The following is a 13,398-nucleotide window of genomic DNA, read 5'->3' as shown; positions in this document are numbered from 1 at the left end:
CTATTTTAGCCCTTGGCAACGCAGACCCTTGTTGGCGTGCGCGAGCAGTGTGGGTGCAATAATTGAATAATATAGATTTCTACATTTATTTTACAACGCTCGTGCACGCAACGTGAGTGGTGTAGTCAGCCTGTGACCCTGGCCATAGCCAAGTTTAACAGGCTAATAGCCTACATAAGATTTAATCACTTTTAAAACCATGACCACAGATTGTCAACGAATACAGCAAAGAGCTGCTGTTTTTATGAGTGTGTTTAAATGTATATATTTGTTTAAATGTATATTCAGCACGTCACTGTTTTTAATTTAAAACTATTACAAAAAGGCGCTTCTCCGTAGTTCCGCTCGGGCTGCAGCTGCAATGAATGAGTAGCCAAGTATCAATAGCCCTGCATTTTATTATTAAAAGCTCGTCGTGTCGATTTTAATATTAAAGAATATTTAACTTTCTCTGGTCATAGGAACAACATGAATTTGTGCATGAGGCAGATGCGGTGCGACTCGAGTTTCGCCATCAGGTGGAAGACAGTGTCCCCTTTCTCTGGTCAGTCTCACCGGAGGAAAGGATTCCAAGTCGGAAATTCAGGCATCTTTCTAGAGCTCCGACGTTTTGACCTGAAGATCACTGAAGTCGTCATTTGACCTCGTTGACCATCAGATGCAAGTACCATCAGTCCAGTAAAATAAAAAAGCGAAATTTCTCAATTCATGCTCCACAAGTGCTAAACCAACTGATCTATTTTGTTATCAAAGCTCGAGTTTTGAAATATAATATGGTCTGATGAACAATATTGGCAGGTCGATCATATAGCCAATATGCTGTGATAATGTATTAGGCCTACTGCCCAAACCTCATTCCTACAAAACTGTTTGTGTGAGGTTAATGTAAAGAATTCTGAGGAGTAGATGTCAGCTTGCTTTTTTACTTCGAAAGTCATCTTGACTCAGAAAAGGTTGGTGACCACTGCTCTAGAGTAACCATGTTACAATGAAGTTATAGCTAGCTCTACAGTAACCATGTTATAATGACATAGTTCTACAGTAACCATGTTATGATGTTACAGCGCTTCAATAACCATGTTTTAGCTCTATAGAAACCATGCCTCGTCTTACCATCTTGGTGGAGCCGCTGTATTCGTTCTTCTCATTCATGTGGCACTCCCCATCATGGGGCTGGACCAGGCCTCCCAGTTTACCGTCCAAGGCCAGGTGAGGCACATCGTCTGTGGCAAACACCAGCAGGTGGAAGGCCTCCTTCCTCCAACCTATCCTCTCCTGCACAAGGGAAGAGATGGTTACTTCACTGAAAGTTTTAGAGACACCTAACTGAGGTGTAAATTAAAAGCCAATTTATGCTTGAGCCGTAAAATGTGGACTCCGGAGGTATGCAGATGCTAAATCAAGCTCTGTACTGCGTCGCTGTGCACCTCTCAAATTCTGTAACAATGCGGAGGGCTCCATATCGATATGATTGGTTGATGGTAGGTGGGGGCAACTTCCTTCACAATAGCTCTGCTCAGGTAAGCGCAAGAAGTATAAAAGCCCTGACGTCTGCTTCGCAGTAAATGCTGAATGGCCAATGCAGATGTCGGATTGACCATGCAGCGCCTTTTAGTCTCCAGTTTACAGTAGGCAATTATTTTCTTTATTTAACTAAGCAAGTCAGTTAAGAACAAATTCTTATTTACAATGACAGCCTAGGAACAGTGGGTTAACTGCCTTGTTCAGGGGCAGAACGACAGATTTTTACCTTGTCAGCTCGGGGATTCAATCTAGCAACCTTTCGTTACTGGCCAAATGCTCTAACCACTAGGCTACCTGCCGCCCTATGTAGTTTTGTACTTTGGTAAATGCACAGGGGATCAGTCCATGAAATCAAGATAGAAATACAGGCTTGATAACAACAAAAAGAGACAAGTTCATTCTAACTGATCCTTGATATAAATTGATTTGAGATGTAACTGTACTATAAAGCCTTCATAAAAGTTTTTGTAAAATATTTAATGTAAAAAGAGCTTGGCACAACACAGCTGACATAAGATCCCAGAAATGTTCCATATGCACAAAAAATGTATTTCTCGCAAATTTTGTGCACAAATGTTAACATCCCTGTTAGTGAGCATTTCTCCTTTGCCATGATAATCCATCTACCAGACAGGCATGGCATATCAATAAGCTGATTAAACAGCATAATCATTACACAGGTGCACCTTGTGCTTGGGGACAATAAAAGCAACTACATTTTGCTGTTTGTTTTGTCACAATGCCACAGATGTCTCATTTTTTGAGGGAGCGTGTAATTGGCATGCTGACTGCAGGAATGTCCACCAGAGCTGTTGTCAGATAATTGAATGTGCATTTCTCTACCATAAGCTGCCTCCAATGTCATTTTAGAGAATTTGGCAGTACGTCCAACCGGCCTCACAACCGCAGACTACGTGTAACCACGCCAGCCCAAAACCTCTACATCCGGCTTCTTCACCTGCGTGTCGTCTAAGACCAGCCACCCAGACAGGTGATGAAACGGTGAGCATGTACAACCAAAGAATTTCTGCACAAACTGTCAGAAACCATCTCAGGGAAGCTCATCTGCATGCTCGTTGTTCTCACCAGGGTCTTGACCGGACTGCAGTTCGCGTCATAACCAAATTCAGTGGGCAAATGCTCACCTTTGATGGCCACTGGCACGCTGGAGAAGTATGCTCTTCACGGATGGTGGCAGTGGGGTTATTGTATGGGCAGGGATAAGCTACGGATAACAAACACAATTGCATTTCATCGATGGCAATTTGAACGCACAGAGATACCGTTACGAGTTCCTGAGGACGATTGTCGTGCCATTCATTCGCCGCCATCACCTCATGTTGAAGGATGATAATGCATGGCTCCATGTCGCAAGGATCTGCACACAATTCCAGGAAGTTGAAAATGTCCCAGTTCTTTCATGGTCTGTATACTTAGACATGTCACCCATTGAGTATGTTTGGGATGCTCTGGATTGACGTGTATGACAGCTTATTCCAGTTCCCCCTAATATCCAGCAACTTCGCACAGCCATTGAAGAGGAGTGGGACAACATTCCACAATCAACAGCCTGATGAATTCAATGCGTCTTGCTACATGAGGCAAATGGTGGTCACAACAGATACTGACTGGTTTTCTGATTCACTCCCCTACTTTTTTTATTAAGGTATCTTTGACCAACAGATGCATATCTGTATTCCCAGTCATGTGAAATCCATAGATTAGGGCCTTATGAATTAATTTCAATAGACTGATTTCCTTATATGAACTGTAGCTCTGTAAAATGTTTGATATTTTTGCATGTTGTGTTTATATTTTTTCAGTGTAGTAGGGAGTTGTAGTTGCCAACAGGCCAATATTGTACATAGTTTAGTGCAGAAAACGTGGTAATTAACTACAATGACTATAATCCATTGCGCGCACGCTTACTTGTCCGGTCTCGGTATGTGTGGAGCAGACAAGGAGACCTACCTCGTTGACTGAGATGGAGAGAAGTGAGAACATGCAAGAGGGATAGAAAGCATACCTGAAAATACATAATAGTTGGTATTCAGCAGTCAGAAAAGTATGCCTTATTTACGTTGAAGAACTACTAAAAATAGTGATTTTGTCAGAGCATAGGCGGCAGCTGTACAGAGATGAGATTACTTGGAATGAAATAAAGTCAAATAAAATAAATATTTTATTAAAGTATTGTGAATAAATTATGGTTAATAAGTGATAAGCAGCAATGGGCATTCACAACCATCCGGCTTTTTTATTTAATTCTGTGTTGTTACAGCATTCAACCCACATCCTGCATTTATGTCTAACCAAAACCGACCTCAAAATGCACTAATCGCTCTGCACTACTAGCTGTAAAGAGAGTAGTTCCTTCCCATATAAAACACTATCACTTCATCATCATCATCATCATTATTAAGACGAGGAAAGGAAACTATAATTTTCCACAAGCTTGACAACCACATACATAAACAATGAGAGTAGCAGGTGTTTTATCCAGAACGAGGTCATTATCAAATGGAATGCAGAGGTCAAAAAAAGTGTAGCAGCAAAGAGCGTATTATTCTCTTAACATAGTGCTGTGTAATAGCATAACACTAAACAAACCTGACCTTTCACCAGTGTTTCGGCAAAAAAAGGCATCCATTTGTGATGCCCATTCCAGTATATTCCCAAGCTGGTCCTCATACCATCACGGCCATCTAATCATCCCCAGCTTACAATTGACTCATTCATACCCCTCTCCCCTGTAACTATTCCCCAGGTCGTTGCTGTAAATGAGAACATGTTCTCAGTCAACTTACCTGGTAAAATAAAACAAATATGTGCCGCAGTACACAATAGAAATAGATGTGGGTTGGCAGTTGGCATACAGGGCCCTTTTTGAATAACATGCTGGAATGCTAGATACATTCAGCTATGCCATGCTTCAAATGCGTTTTGGCTGGAGTGGTAGTTAGTTCACTATGTATGACAGTCATGCAACCATGCCCAGTTGATGTATACATTTTTTTTACAGGGAATCAAAGAGGCACAGGTTTAGCTGAATATTCTACAATGGTCAGCAATGCAAATTATTCATTAGTCAAAGTAATATTCTGACAACGTAACTGAGTGAAACAAACATATCAAGAAAGTATTGGCGGAACCGCAAAACAGACTGCCCGATCCAGACTGCCCGATCCAGACTGCCGATCCAAGTTTCTGTTACACCAAAATACATGGTAGAGTTGGGAGGGAGGGAGTCATTCTCTTCCAGTAAAAACTATGAACTCCCGCTCAGCCAACAGCGCAACACTGTGATATGACTTGGCCTGTTTCTGTTAGTGAGTGGTCTCCTTGCTGAACCAGCTGCACCAGACTAGACATCCTGTTCAACCACCAGGTGCTTTGAATTAACAGACTCAATTAACCCTAAATAAAGTCTCAATTGTGACTTGTGTTCATTAAGCACAAAATGGGGGGGGGGGGGGGGGGGGAGAATGAACAGAACAGGGAGGGACTACATACACTTACTCAGTAATAAATGCTCATTTTCATATTCCATTGTGTGTGCTAATGAACACAACCAGGGCCTCAATCCATCATGTCTACCTGACTGACAGCTCACAGGAGAAAACCTAAAAGGGACTTGACTGACAGAAAACCTGGTCCTGATTGGTTAAGGTTAGGATTAAGGTTTAAGATTAAGGTTAGGGTCAGGGTTATAGGTTGGCATGCCAGCCAGTCACATCCCATTAATCACACCCCGGCCTCAGCTCACCTTACAGACGGCAGCCTGCAGGATGGCGTCGAAGCCTCCCTCCGGAGCGTCCCTGTTGCGAGACACCATCTGTTTCTGCACCTCCTCGTTGAAGCGATCCACCTTGTCAGTCAGGGAGAGGAGGTGGCGGAACCCGAAGGAAGGGACACAGTTGGGGAACAGCTTGTATCTGTGGAGAGGGAACGTTTGAAATAAATTATGCTATGTATGTAACAAACCTGGGTTAAAATAGTATTGGTTTTCTGTGTTCGATTGAGCTTGTCTGGCACAGTGGAACCAATGAAATAGTGCAAACCCTGCCCATTCGGCACCTCCACACAGGCTCTTATTCAGGCAAACTATTGCAATCTTGGTCAGTTGGCTACATTTAACATGCTATAATGCAGTTTCCTCAAGAGGAAGACCTCAGTGACATTCTAACACACAATTCATCCTGGAGGAAACACATATCCTTTGGGGCATTTGATTGTTTTGGCAAGGGCAGAGGTGTGTTAAGGACGAGACACGCAGACGGCATGATCTGTCCTCTGCCCCTTTAACGTTTTCCTGCAGTACTGGCTCTTTGACTGACACACAGTCCACACACAGGACCCAGGGCATAACCTAGTTTGGCAGTGATGCGTGATGATGGCACTAAGTAAGTGCAGCGTAATCTCACCTCCGGGGCAAATGTGGTGTGTGATGTGTGGGTGGCTGCTTTTAACCTCTATGTTCTATTCTGTTCCCTTTCGGCCTGCCATCATCATCATCCACAACAAGCCTCAGTATCACTTGATAAAGATGAACAAAAATGACTGTATATAAATACAGTATATTCAAATACTGAGCTTAAGTGTATGCTCAAAAACATTTGGAAATTAGATTATACTAATTAGATTATACTAATACAATTGCTTAGAGAAAGATTTTGCTTAACAAGTATTATTTTTTCCTCCAAAAAGCTAGGGGTCAGAATTGACACCCCTGTTGTCAAGACCTCACCTTGCTGAGCATTTTTCGAAAATGTTTTATGAGTTGGAGAACACATTGGGAGGGATGTTAGATCATTCCTCCATACAAACTTATGGACATCCCTCAATTCAAACCACAGGTTTTCAATGGGTTTCAAGTCCAGACCCAGAGATGGCCATTGCAAAATGTTGATATTGTGGACAGTTAACTTCTTTGTGGATTTTTGTGTGTGCTTAGTGTTATTGTCTTGCTGGAAGATCAACTTACATTTTCAAGTTTCAGCATCCAGGCAGAGGTTAGCAGGTTTTTGCCTAAAATATCCTGGTACTGGGTAAAGTTCATGATGCCGTTAACCTTAAGGGCCTCACTCCAGCGGAATCAAAATAGCCCCATAACATCAAAGATCCACCACCATATTTTACAGTAGATATGGGGTTCTTTTCTGCATTCTCATTTCGATGCCAGACCCACCACTGGTGTGCGTTGCCAAAGAGCTCTATTCTCATGTCATCAAACAAATGTAAACGCCTGGAAGTTTGCTAAATGGCATTGGCACTTGGATTGGTTAATGGCATCATGTACTTTACCCAGTACCCGGATATGGCCAGATGACATGAAAATAGAGCTGTAATTGAAGGCGGCAGTCCAAAAAACAAACAGACCCAATGTGTTCTTCAACTCATAAAACATTTTAGAAAAAGGCTCAGTACAGTTATCTTCACAGGGGGAGGCATTGTTCGCTGCAGCTAGCGACTTCAACGAGCTGCAAACACTCAAACTGGACAGTCTTCATTCAAAGACTCAATCATGGACACTCTTACTGATAGTTGTAGCAGCTTTGTGTGATGTATTGTTGTATCTTGCCCTTTGTGCTGTTGTCTGTGCCCAATAATGTGTGTACCATGTTTTGTGCTGCTACCATGTTGTCATGTTGTGTTGCTACCATGCTGTGTTATGTGTTGCTGCCTTGCTATGTTGTCGTCTTAGGTCTCTCTTTATGTAGTGTTGTCTCTCTTGCTGTGATGTGTGTTTTGTCATACACACACACACTTATTATTATTATTATATTTAAAAAAATTAAATACCAGGCCCAGGAAGCCTTTTGCTAGGCCGTCACTGTAAATAAGAATTTGTTCTTAACTGACTTGCCTAGTTAAATAAATAAAAGGTATTGAAAACATGGGTGTCAATTTTTACTCCTACCTTTGAAAAGAAGAAAAGATTACTTCTTAAACAATCTCTTTCTCTACAGCTCAGTATTTGAATAATTATTGTTTACAGTCATTTTTCTAATCCTCATTAAGGGTGTCAATCATTTCGGACCCCACTGTACAGAGTGGACAGGACAGGGTCAATTACCACTTTCAAAGAAAAATGATCCTGAATGATATAAGAAGATATAAACTGGTTAGTGAACTGACAGTCTTCCCCTCTCTCACACTACTACTCTAGTTTTAGAGGAAGACATTCTAAGCAGAGTGCCCTCAAATCAATTTTAGTAGAAATACAGCATCTTGACATATATACTAAAAAATTGATATTACACTTGATCCTAGATGAAATCCACAAAATCTCAACATGAACCCAAATTATTTCAGCTGCACTCCCTATTAGATTCCCAAATCAACCAAAAACACATGAGAGTGCTCTTTGCAGTCAGTAACAATGCCCTTCCTCAGTTCTCACCCATTGCAGGGGTTGTCCTGGTACTTGGTGGCCGTGTAAGAGAATGGTGACATGTTCTTGTCTACGAAGGAGCCAAAGCCCAGTCTGAAGTTTGAGGTGAGTTTCCTCATCTCGTCAGCCAGCTTGGTGCCCAGGTTCCTGATGGTGTCCAGGTCATCCTTCATGGACAGAGACAGGTCCATCAGGTAGTACAGGTCAACAGGGTAGTCCTCCACCTGACGCACCTGCACTTCGAATGACGTCTGGTCACCTAGCGGGAGGGGGAAATTGATTGATTTGTGCTATTGCTTTGATAGGTTTACAAATCAAACAGCATCCTACATTTTCCCTGTACAGTGGGTTGACTTAATATTTTCAAAGAAAAGTGTTTTTCCCCCCAATTATACTCAACAGAAATATAAACGCAACATGTAAAGTGTCGGTCTCATATTTCATGAGCTGATATAAAAGATCCCAAAAAAGGTTCCATAACAGTGGTGACTCGTCATTTGAGACCCACATTTTTTTTGGTGGGGGGGGGACGACGACGACTTGTTTTGGATGTTATTTTGGCATTATCACGTGTCACATATCAGTTTGCAAACAATGTAAAAAAATAAAAATAAAAGATATTTAATTGAGTTAATAAAGCCGCATACAAACACGGTCTCTTTTTTGTTTTCTTGAGTAAGGCAGAGAGTGTTGCGCAGTGTTCTGTCACTCATGGGGGGGAAGAGACGACACAAACTACATCACCGCCAAGTCTAAGGGTAGAGCTATAAAATGCTATCCCCTTGTGTGCTGCCATAGAGTTACATAAGAAGTGCCCATCCAAGAAGTCTCAAGATGAGAACATGTTCTCAACTGGCCTACCTGGTTAAATAAAGGTGAAATAAAAATAAAATAATAAAAAAAGGTTATTTGCCACAGATAAAATGACATCTACAGTAGCTTTGATTGGACTGATCATGTCAACATCATACTTTCAAAATCTTAGCTAGCGGTCATGAATCAAGTAAAAAAATCTACTGGCAAATATTTTTGTTATCCTTGTCATATGAAAAGAAATAATGAAGAGAAATTATAGATAAAACGTATCAGTGCTCATCGGCCATTGGACAAACATTACAAAACAAGTTGGAAATCGCAAATTCAACAATGAGTGGTTAGGAAAGAATCGGTGACAGTGGCTAACTGCAAGCATTGCAAAGCAATCACTAGCCTGCTATTCAGTGGCTGTGTGGTCCCACATCTGGGATTAAGGGGCACGTTTCCAAGTTTAAAATGATAAACTTTCAACATTGGCCATGCTGTCAATGAAGCATGATTTGTGCCGTGCTCAAAACAACTGTTTACTTGGAACGGCAAAATCTGACTTTAGTTAGTTCAAGACAATTGGGAACTCGGGATAAACAAACTACGACTGGGAAATAAGTTTTGAACTTTCATCCAACTTTGAAATGTAAATCCGGCCTCTTTCTAGAGCTACGGCGTCATCATGATTCAACCAGTGGTTTTGAAAGCACCATAAATACAGAGAATGCCAGACTATGATGACAAAATTTGCCCACGAAGGACCGCCGCACCACCTTCCTGTTCAAGTGAGCACAGCACAAGGGGAGTCCAAAAATGTCTTGTATGCTGCTACATAAATTATGTAAAATGCCAGGGAGATACGTATACTGTAGCTAAGAAAGTAATACTAAGTGCAAGTTGTGTAGTAAGATGTTAGTAGCCCATGTGCCTCACCCTAATAATTTGGTCTATTTTCACCTCCTAATTCCACCTACTGTTCTGACTTGGTGGTGCACATGTAGCCTATAACCGGTTCTAGAGAAATGTAAACATTGAATATTGTAAGAGCTTTCATTGTCTGCTTATACGCCCTCTTTATTTATCCTACGGTTCTAACTTGGTGTACAGGGAGAACACTAAGAACGGCCCATGTTCTGAATTCTGTTGCTGTACAATTCAAAAGTGCTAAACAAATAGTTATACTGACTACGTCCGTCCTAACTCGCTGCTTAATGTCTTAGTCGAAATTACGGATTGCCTTATCCGCTCGTCGTCCCCTTATGCCATAGTTGTCATTAGATTAGATCAATTGTCATTAGATACCACATTTGTTTAAGCAAGTCAGCCATGATTTTTTTTTTTTTAAGGCAGTAAATGAGGCGGAATTAAACTATTTCGCTGCCAGAAAAGGCTCCGCTGATAGCCAGGTGATGCAGTGGTAAGATGTTGGGACAGCTTTATGTAGGCCTTAACAGTTTGTGGGCACCTTTTGTCACCGTTATAGTGCAATTCATGTATTGTTTAGTGTTGTGGCTTTGCTGGCATTCATCCCACTTATATTTTTTTGCCCCACCAAGATTTACATGCTAAAATGGACACTGTTCCATACACACAAAAAGCTTATTCCTCTCAAATGTTGTGCACAAATTTCTTTACCTCCCTGTTAGTGAGTAGTTCTCCTTTGCCAATATAATCCAATCCAAGTGTGGCATATCAAGAAGCTTATTTTACAGCATGACCATTACACAGGTGCACCTTGTGCTGGGGGAAAATAAAAGGCCACTCTAAAATGTGCAGTTGTGTCACACAACACAATGCCACAGTTGTCTCAAGTTGAGGGAGCATGCAGTTGGAATGCTGACTGCAGGAATGTCCACCAGAGCTGTTGCCAGAGAATTTAAATGTTCATTTCTCTTCCAATGCCGTTTTAGAGAATTTGGCAGTCCGTCCAACCAGCCTCACAACTGCAGACCATGTGTAACCACGCCAGCCAGGACCTCCACATCCGGCTTCTTCACCTGCGGGATTGTCTGACACCAGCCATCCGGACAGCTGATGAAACTGAGGAGTATTTCTATCTGTAATAAAGCCTTTTTGTGGGGGAAAACTTGTTCTGATCGGCTGGGCCAGCATCCCAGTCTGGCTGCTAAGTGGGTGGGCCTATGCCCTCCCAGGTCCACCCATGTCTGCACCCCTGCCCAGTCATGTGAAATCCATTAGGACCTAATTAATTTATTTCAATTGAGTGATTTTACTAATATAACATGTTGCGTTTATATATTTTTGTTCAGTAAAGATAAGTAAACAGTGTTCCATATAGAGCTCATGTCTCTCCAACCTTTGGTTCAAACCCTGTTACCTTGGCAACACATTGTGCTCTGAGAGGGTTGATTCTCTGTGCTTACCTGGTCTCATACTGTGCGTACAGTAGCCAACTCTTCCATCATTGTCATGACATAGGCCTACATGGCACAAAAAGACTGGATCACTAGGCTAGGACTGGGCTTACCTGGTCTAAGACTCAGGGAGATCTTCTGGGGCATGATCTGGATGACATCATACTGGGTAGGCCCGGAGCCTTTGGAGCTGAGAGGTTCGCTCTTCACTACCATGGTTGTGCTACTAGGACTCTCTATGTTATGGGCCTCACAGCCTCTCTTCTGCAGGTTCTGACTCAGGTCACACCGCGACGTCAGGGTCCTCGCCCTGCCAAACTCCTGAGGGAAGAACAGACTAATGACACCGGTCATGCAATGTAAAAGCCAGAGTACACAGTTGTCTGCCTCTCAGCCCTGCCTCTCAGCTTCAGTTGAGTATTGGTAAGCGAAATTAAAGGATAGGGGGAATCTTGTACATTTTTCTTTTAGTTCTGTGAGACAATTGTAGGTCTGAAAGCAGGTGTAGACAATCCACTATGTACAGAGAACAACAATAATTCCAGAACTGCACAGGTGCACTCCTACATCCTGTTGGCTCTTTAAACATGCTCAGGAGTGATGATGGCTTCTCGTTTTGCATGTGAACTCTAAACATTACACAACAGTATGAGAGTCCTCACCTCACACTAAGGCAGCTATTGGGTTCAGTATGTCACATTTAGAAATTTAGTGAGAGTATTACTAATCTCCCCACCACAGTGGTGCATTGTAAGTAAACCTAACCCTTTGGAGGAGTGAGGCACATGCCCTACCTCTTGCGCGCACCAGGCGCAGCTCGGAGAGATGAGGAGGCATTCTTCACAGGATGTAGCGCTGCCACTCATACAAACATTGAGTCCTAATGAGAAAGTAGTAAAAGTAACCAAACAGAATCTCTGGAACAGTGTTGATCATTAATTACATTAGATTTCCAGACAATCAAACTCACGAGAACATACATGTAATACACACATTATATTTAGTACTCGTCTTAATCAAGTGCCGGTGAAATATGACAAATTACAATTTTTATCATTTCTTCCACGTCAACGTGAAACAGTGCTTAAATCGATTCAAAGGTCTATGATCGAAGATCTTGGTTTAGAAATAGCCTTTATTATTCAAACATGGATTTACACTTCAATGCAACGTGTCAAACATTTGAAAGAGATTGACAACCACAACAGGCTATTTAGTTTTCACAGGGAAACAATCGAGTGTGTATGGCAACATTGTTGCATGAATTTCACGGCTACTATAACAATTGTCCCACTTTTAATACACTATAACAAGCGACTGCATACGAAAACTAGTCTTCTAGAGCACATATCGTGGATTACAGCCAGTATTGGCCATTAAGAACACGCTTCGAGAATAACGTTTTGCTCCTCAGTTTCAAGATGGAAAAAAAACTTTCTTACCTTGTGCAACATTGTGAATAAATATTTCCAGAACCATGCAGCCAAAGGCTGTACGATACACCAACTGCCATGGGCTCCACATCATTTCCTCGTAGTGGGTCCGATATTCAAAAGTCTGTTTGTGAAGTTATGGCACTGAAGTCGGCAGTCGAACCTCACTTTAGATCCAGGTTCTGTCTGCTCGGTCGGTGAAGACTAGTGAACCACTCTCTTTGTCCATTTGAACTCCAGCAAAGCTAATCGGCCTCATAATGTAAACGCGACCTCCAAACAAACATTACAATTCATTGTCCTTCTGAAGAATTCCGCACAACAGGAGCAAAACAATATTTTTCTATGTTGGGTTTAAGGAGTCAAAAGCTGTGATTTTTGCAAGTAGTTATGCAGAGCCAGTTTACCATGATGTCCGGAGTTCACTCATAACTAACACCATTGGTCATTGTTTTCCATTACTTTTCAAATGGTTATAAGCCCTTATTTTTGTGCAATAATTACCTGTCAAAATTAGTTGAAAGTAGAAGTTCGGTCTAAATATAGAATATAATTTCAGTTTAGTAGAATAGTTTTTCCCTAGCAAATGTGTGTTAATCAGTCCCTATAGTTGCGAGTCCAGCCGCTAGTCTCCGCCCATTCGTTAACCCCATAGAGATAGACAGAGGAGTCGTCTCCATATCGGTGCAATTCTAGCGTCTGTGACAGCATGGGCGTCGCTATTGAGGCTACAACCAATAGGAACCCCACCCAGCTTACTACTTTAAAATGGCGGAAGCACGGTGGAAGGCCTCAATGGCACTGCCCATGCTAAAATGGCCTTTTGGCCACTAGAGACCTCTATCATTTTCTATGGTTAACCCTTTCG

General features: G+C 41.9%; 1 protein-coding gene across 2 annotated transcripts in view; it reads right to left on the bottom strand.

Annotated features, from left to right (window-relative positions):
- Positions 1-13,173, bottom strand: part of itgb5 (integrin, beta 5) — a 75,671-nt gene extending 62,498 nt beyond the window's left edge. Inside the window, exons 1-6 of one of the 2 annotated variants that reach the window (XM_014173614.3) lie at positions 12,540-13,173; positions 11,892-11,977; positions 11,211-11,418; positions 7,928-8,177; positions 5,291-5,459; positions 1,114-1,275 (exon numbers count right to left, since the gene is read on the bottom strand). In XM_014173614.3, the coding sequence (XP_014029089.1) occupies positions 1,114-1,275; positions 5,291-5,459; positions 7,928-8,177; positions 11,211-11,418; positions 11,892-11,977; positions 12,540-12,624 (960 nt within the window). In that variant the 5' untranslated portion in view covers positions 12,625-13,173. The remainder of the gene's footprint in view (positions 1-1,113; positions 1,276-5,290; positions 5,460-7,927; positions 8,178-11,210; positions 11,419-11,891; positions 11,978-12,539) is intronic. The other variant, XM_014173615.3, reaches the window with a different exon arrangement.
- Positions 13,174-13,398: the final 225 nt, after the last annotated feature.

The sequence above is a fragment of the Salmo salar genome, chromosome 25 (assembly GCF_965601325.2).
Source record: "Salmo salar chromosome 25, fSalSal1, whole genome shotgun sequence".
Lineage (NCBI taxonomy): Eukaryota > Metazoa > Chordata > Actinopteri > Salmoniformes > Salmonidae > Salmo > Salmo salar.
This window is presented reverse-complemented; position numbering and strand designations above follow the sequence as displayed.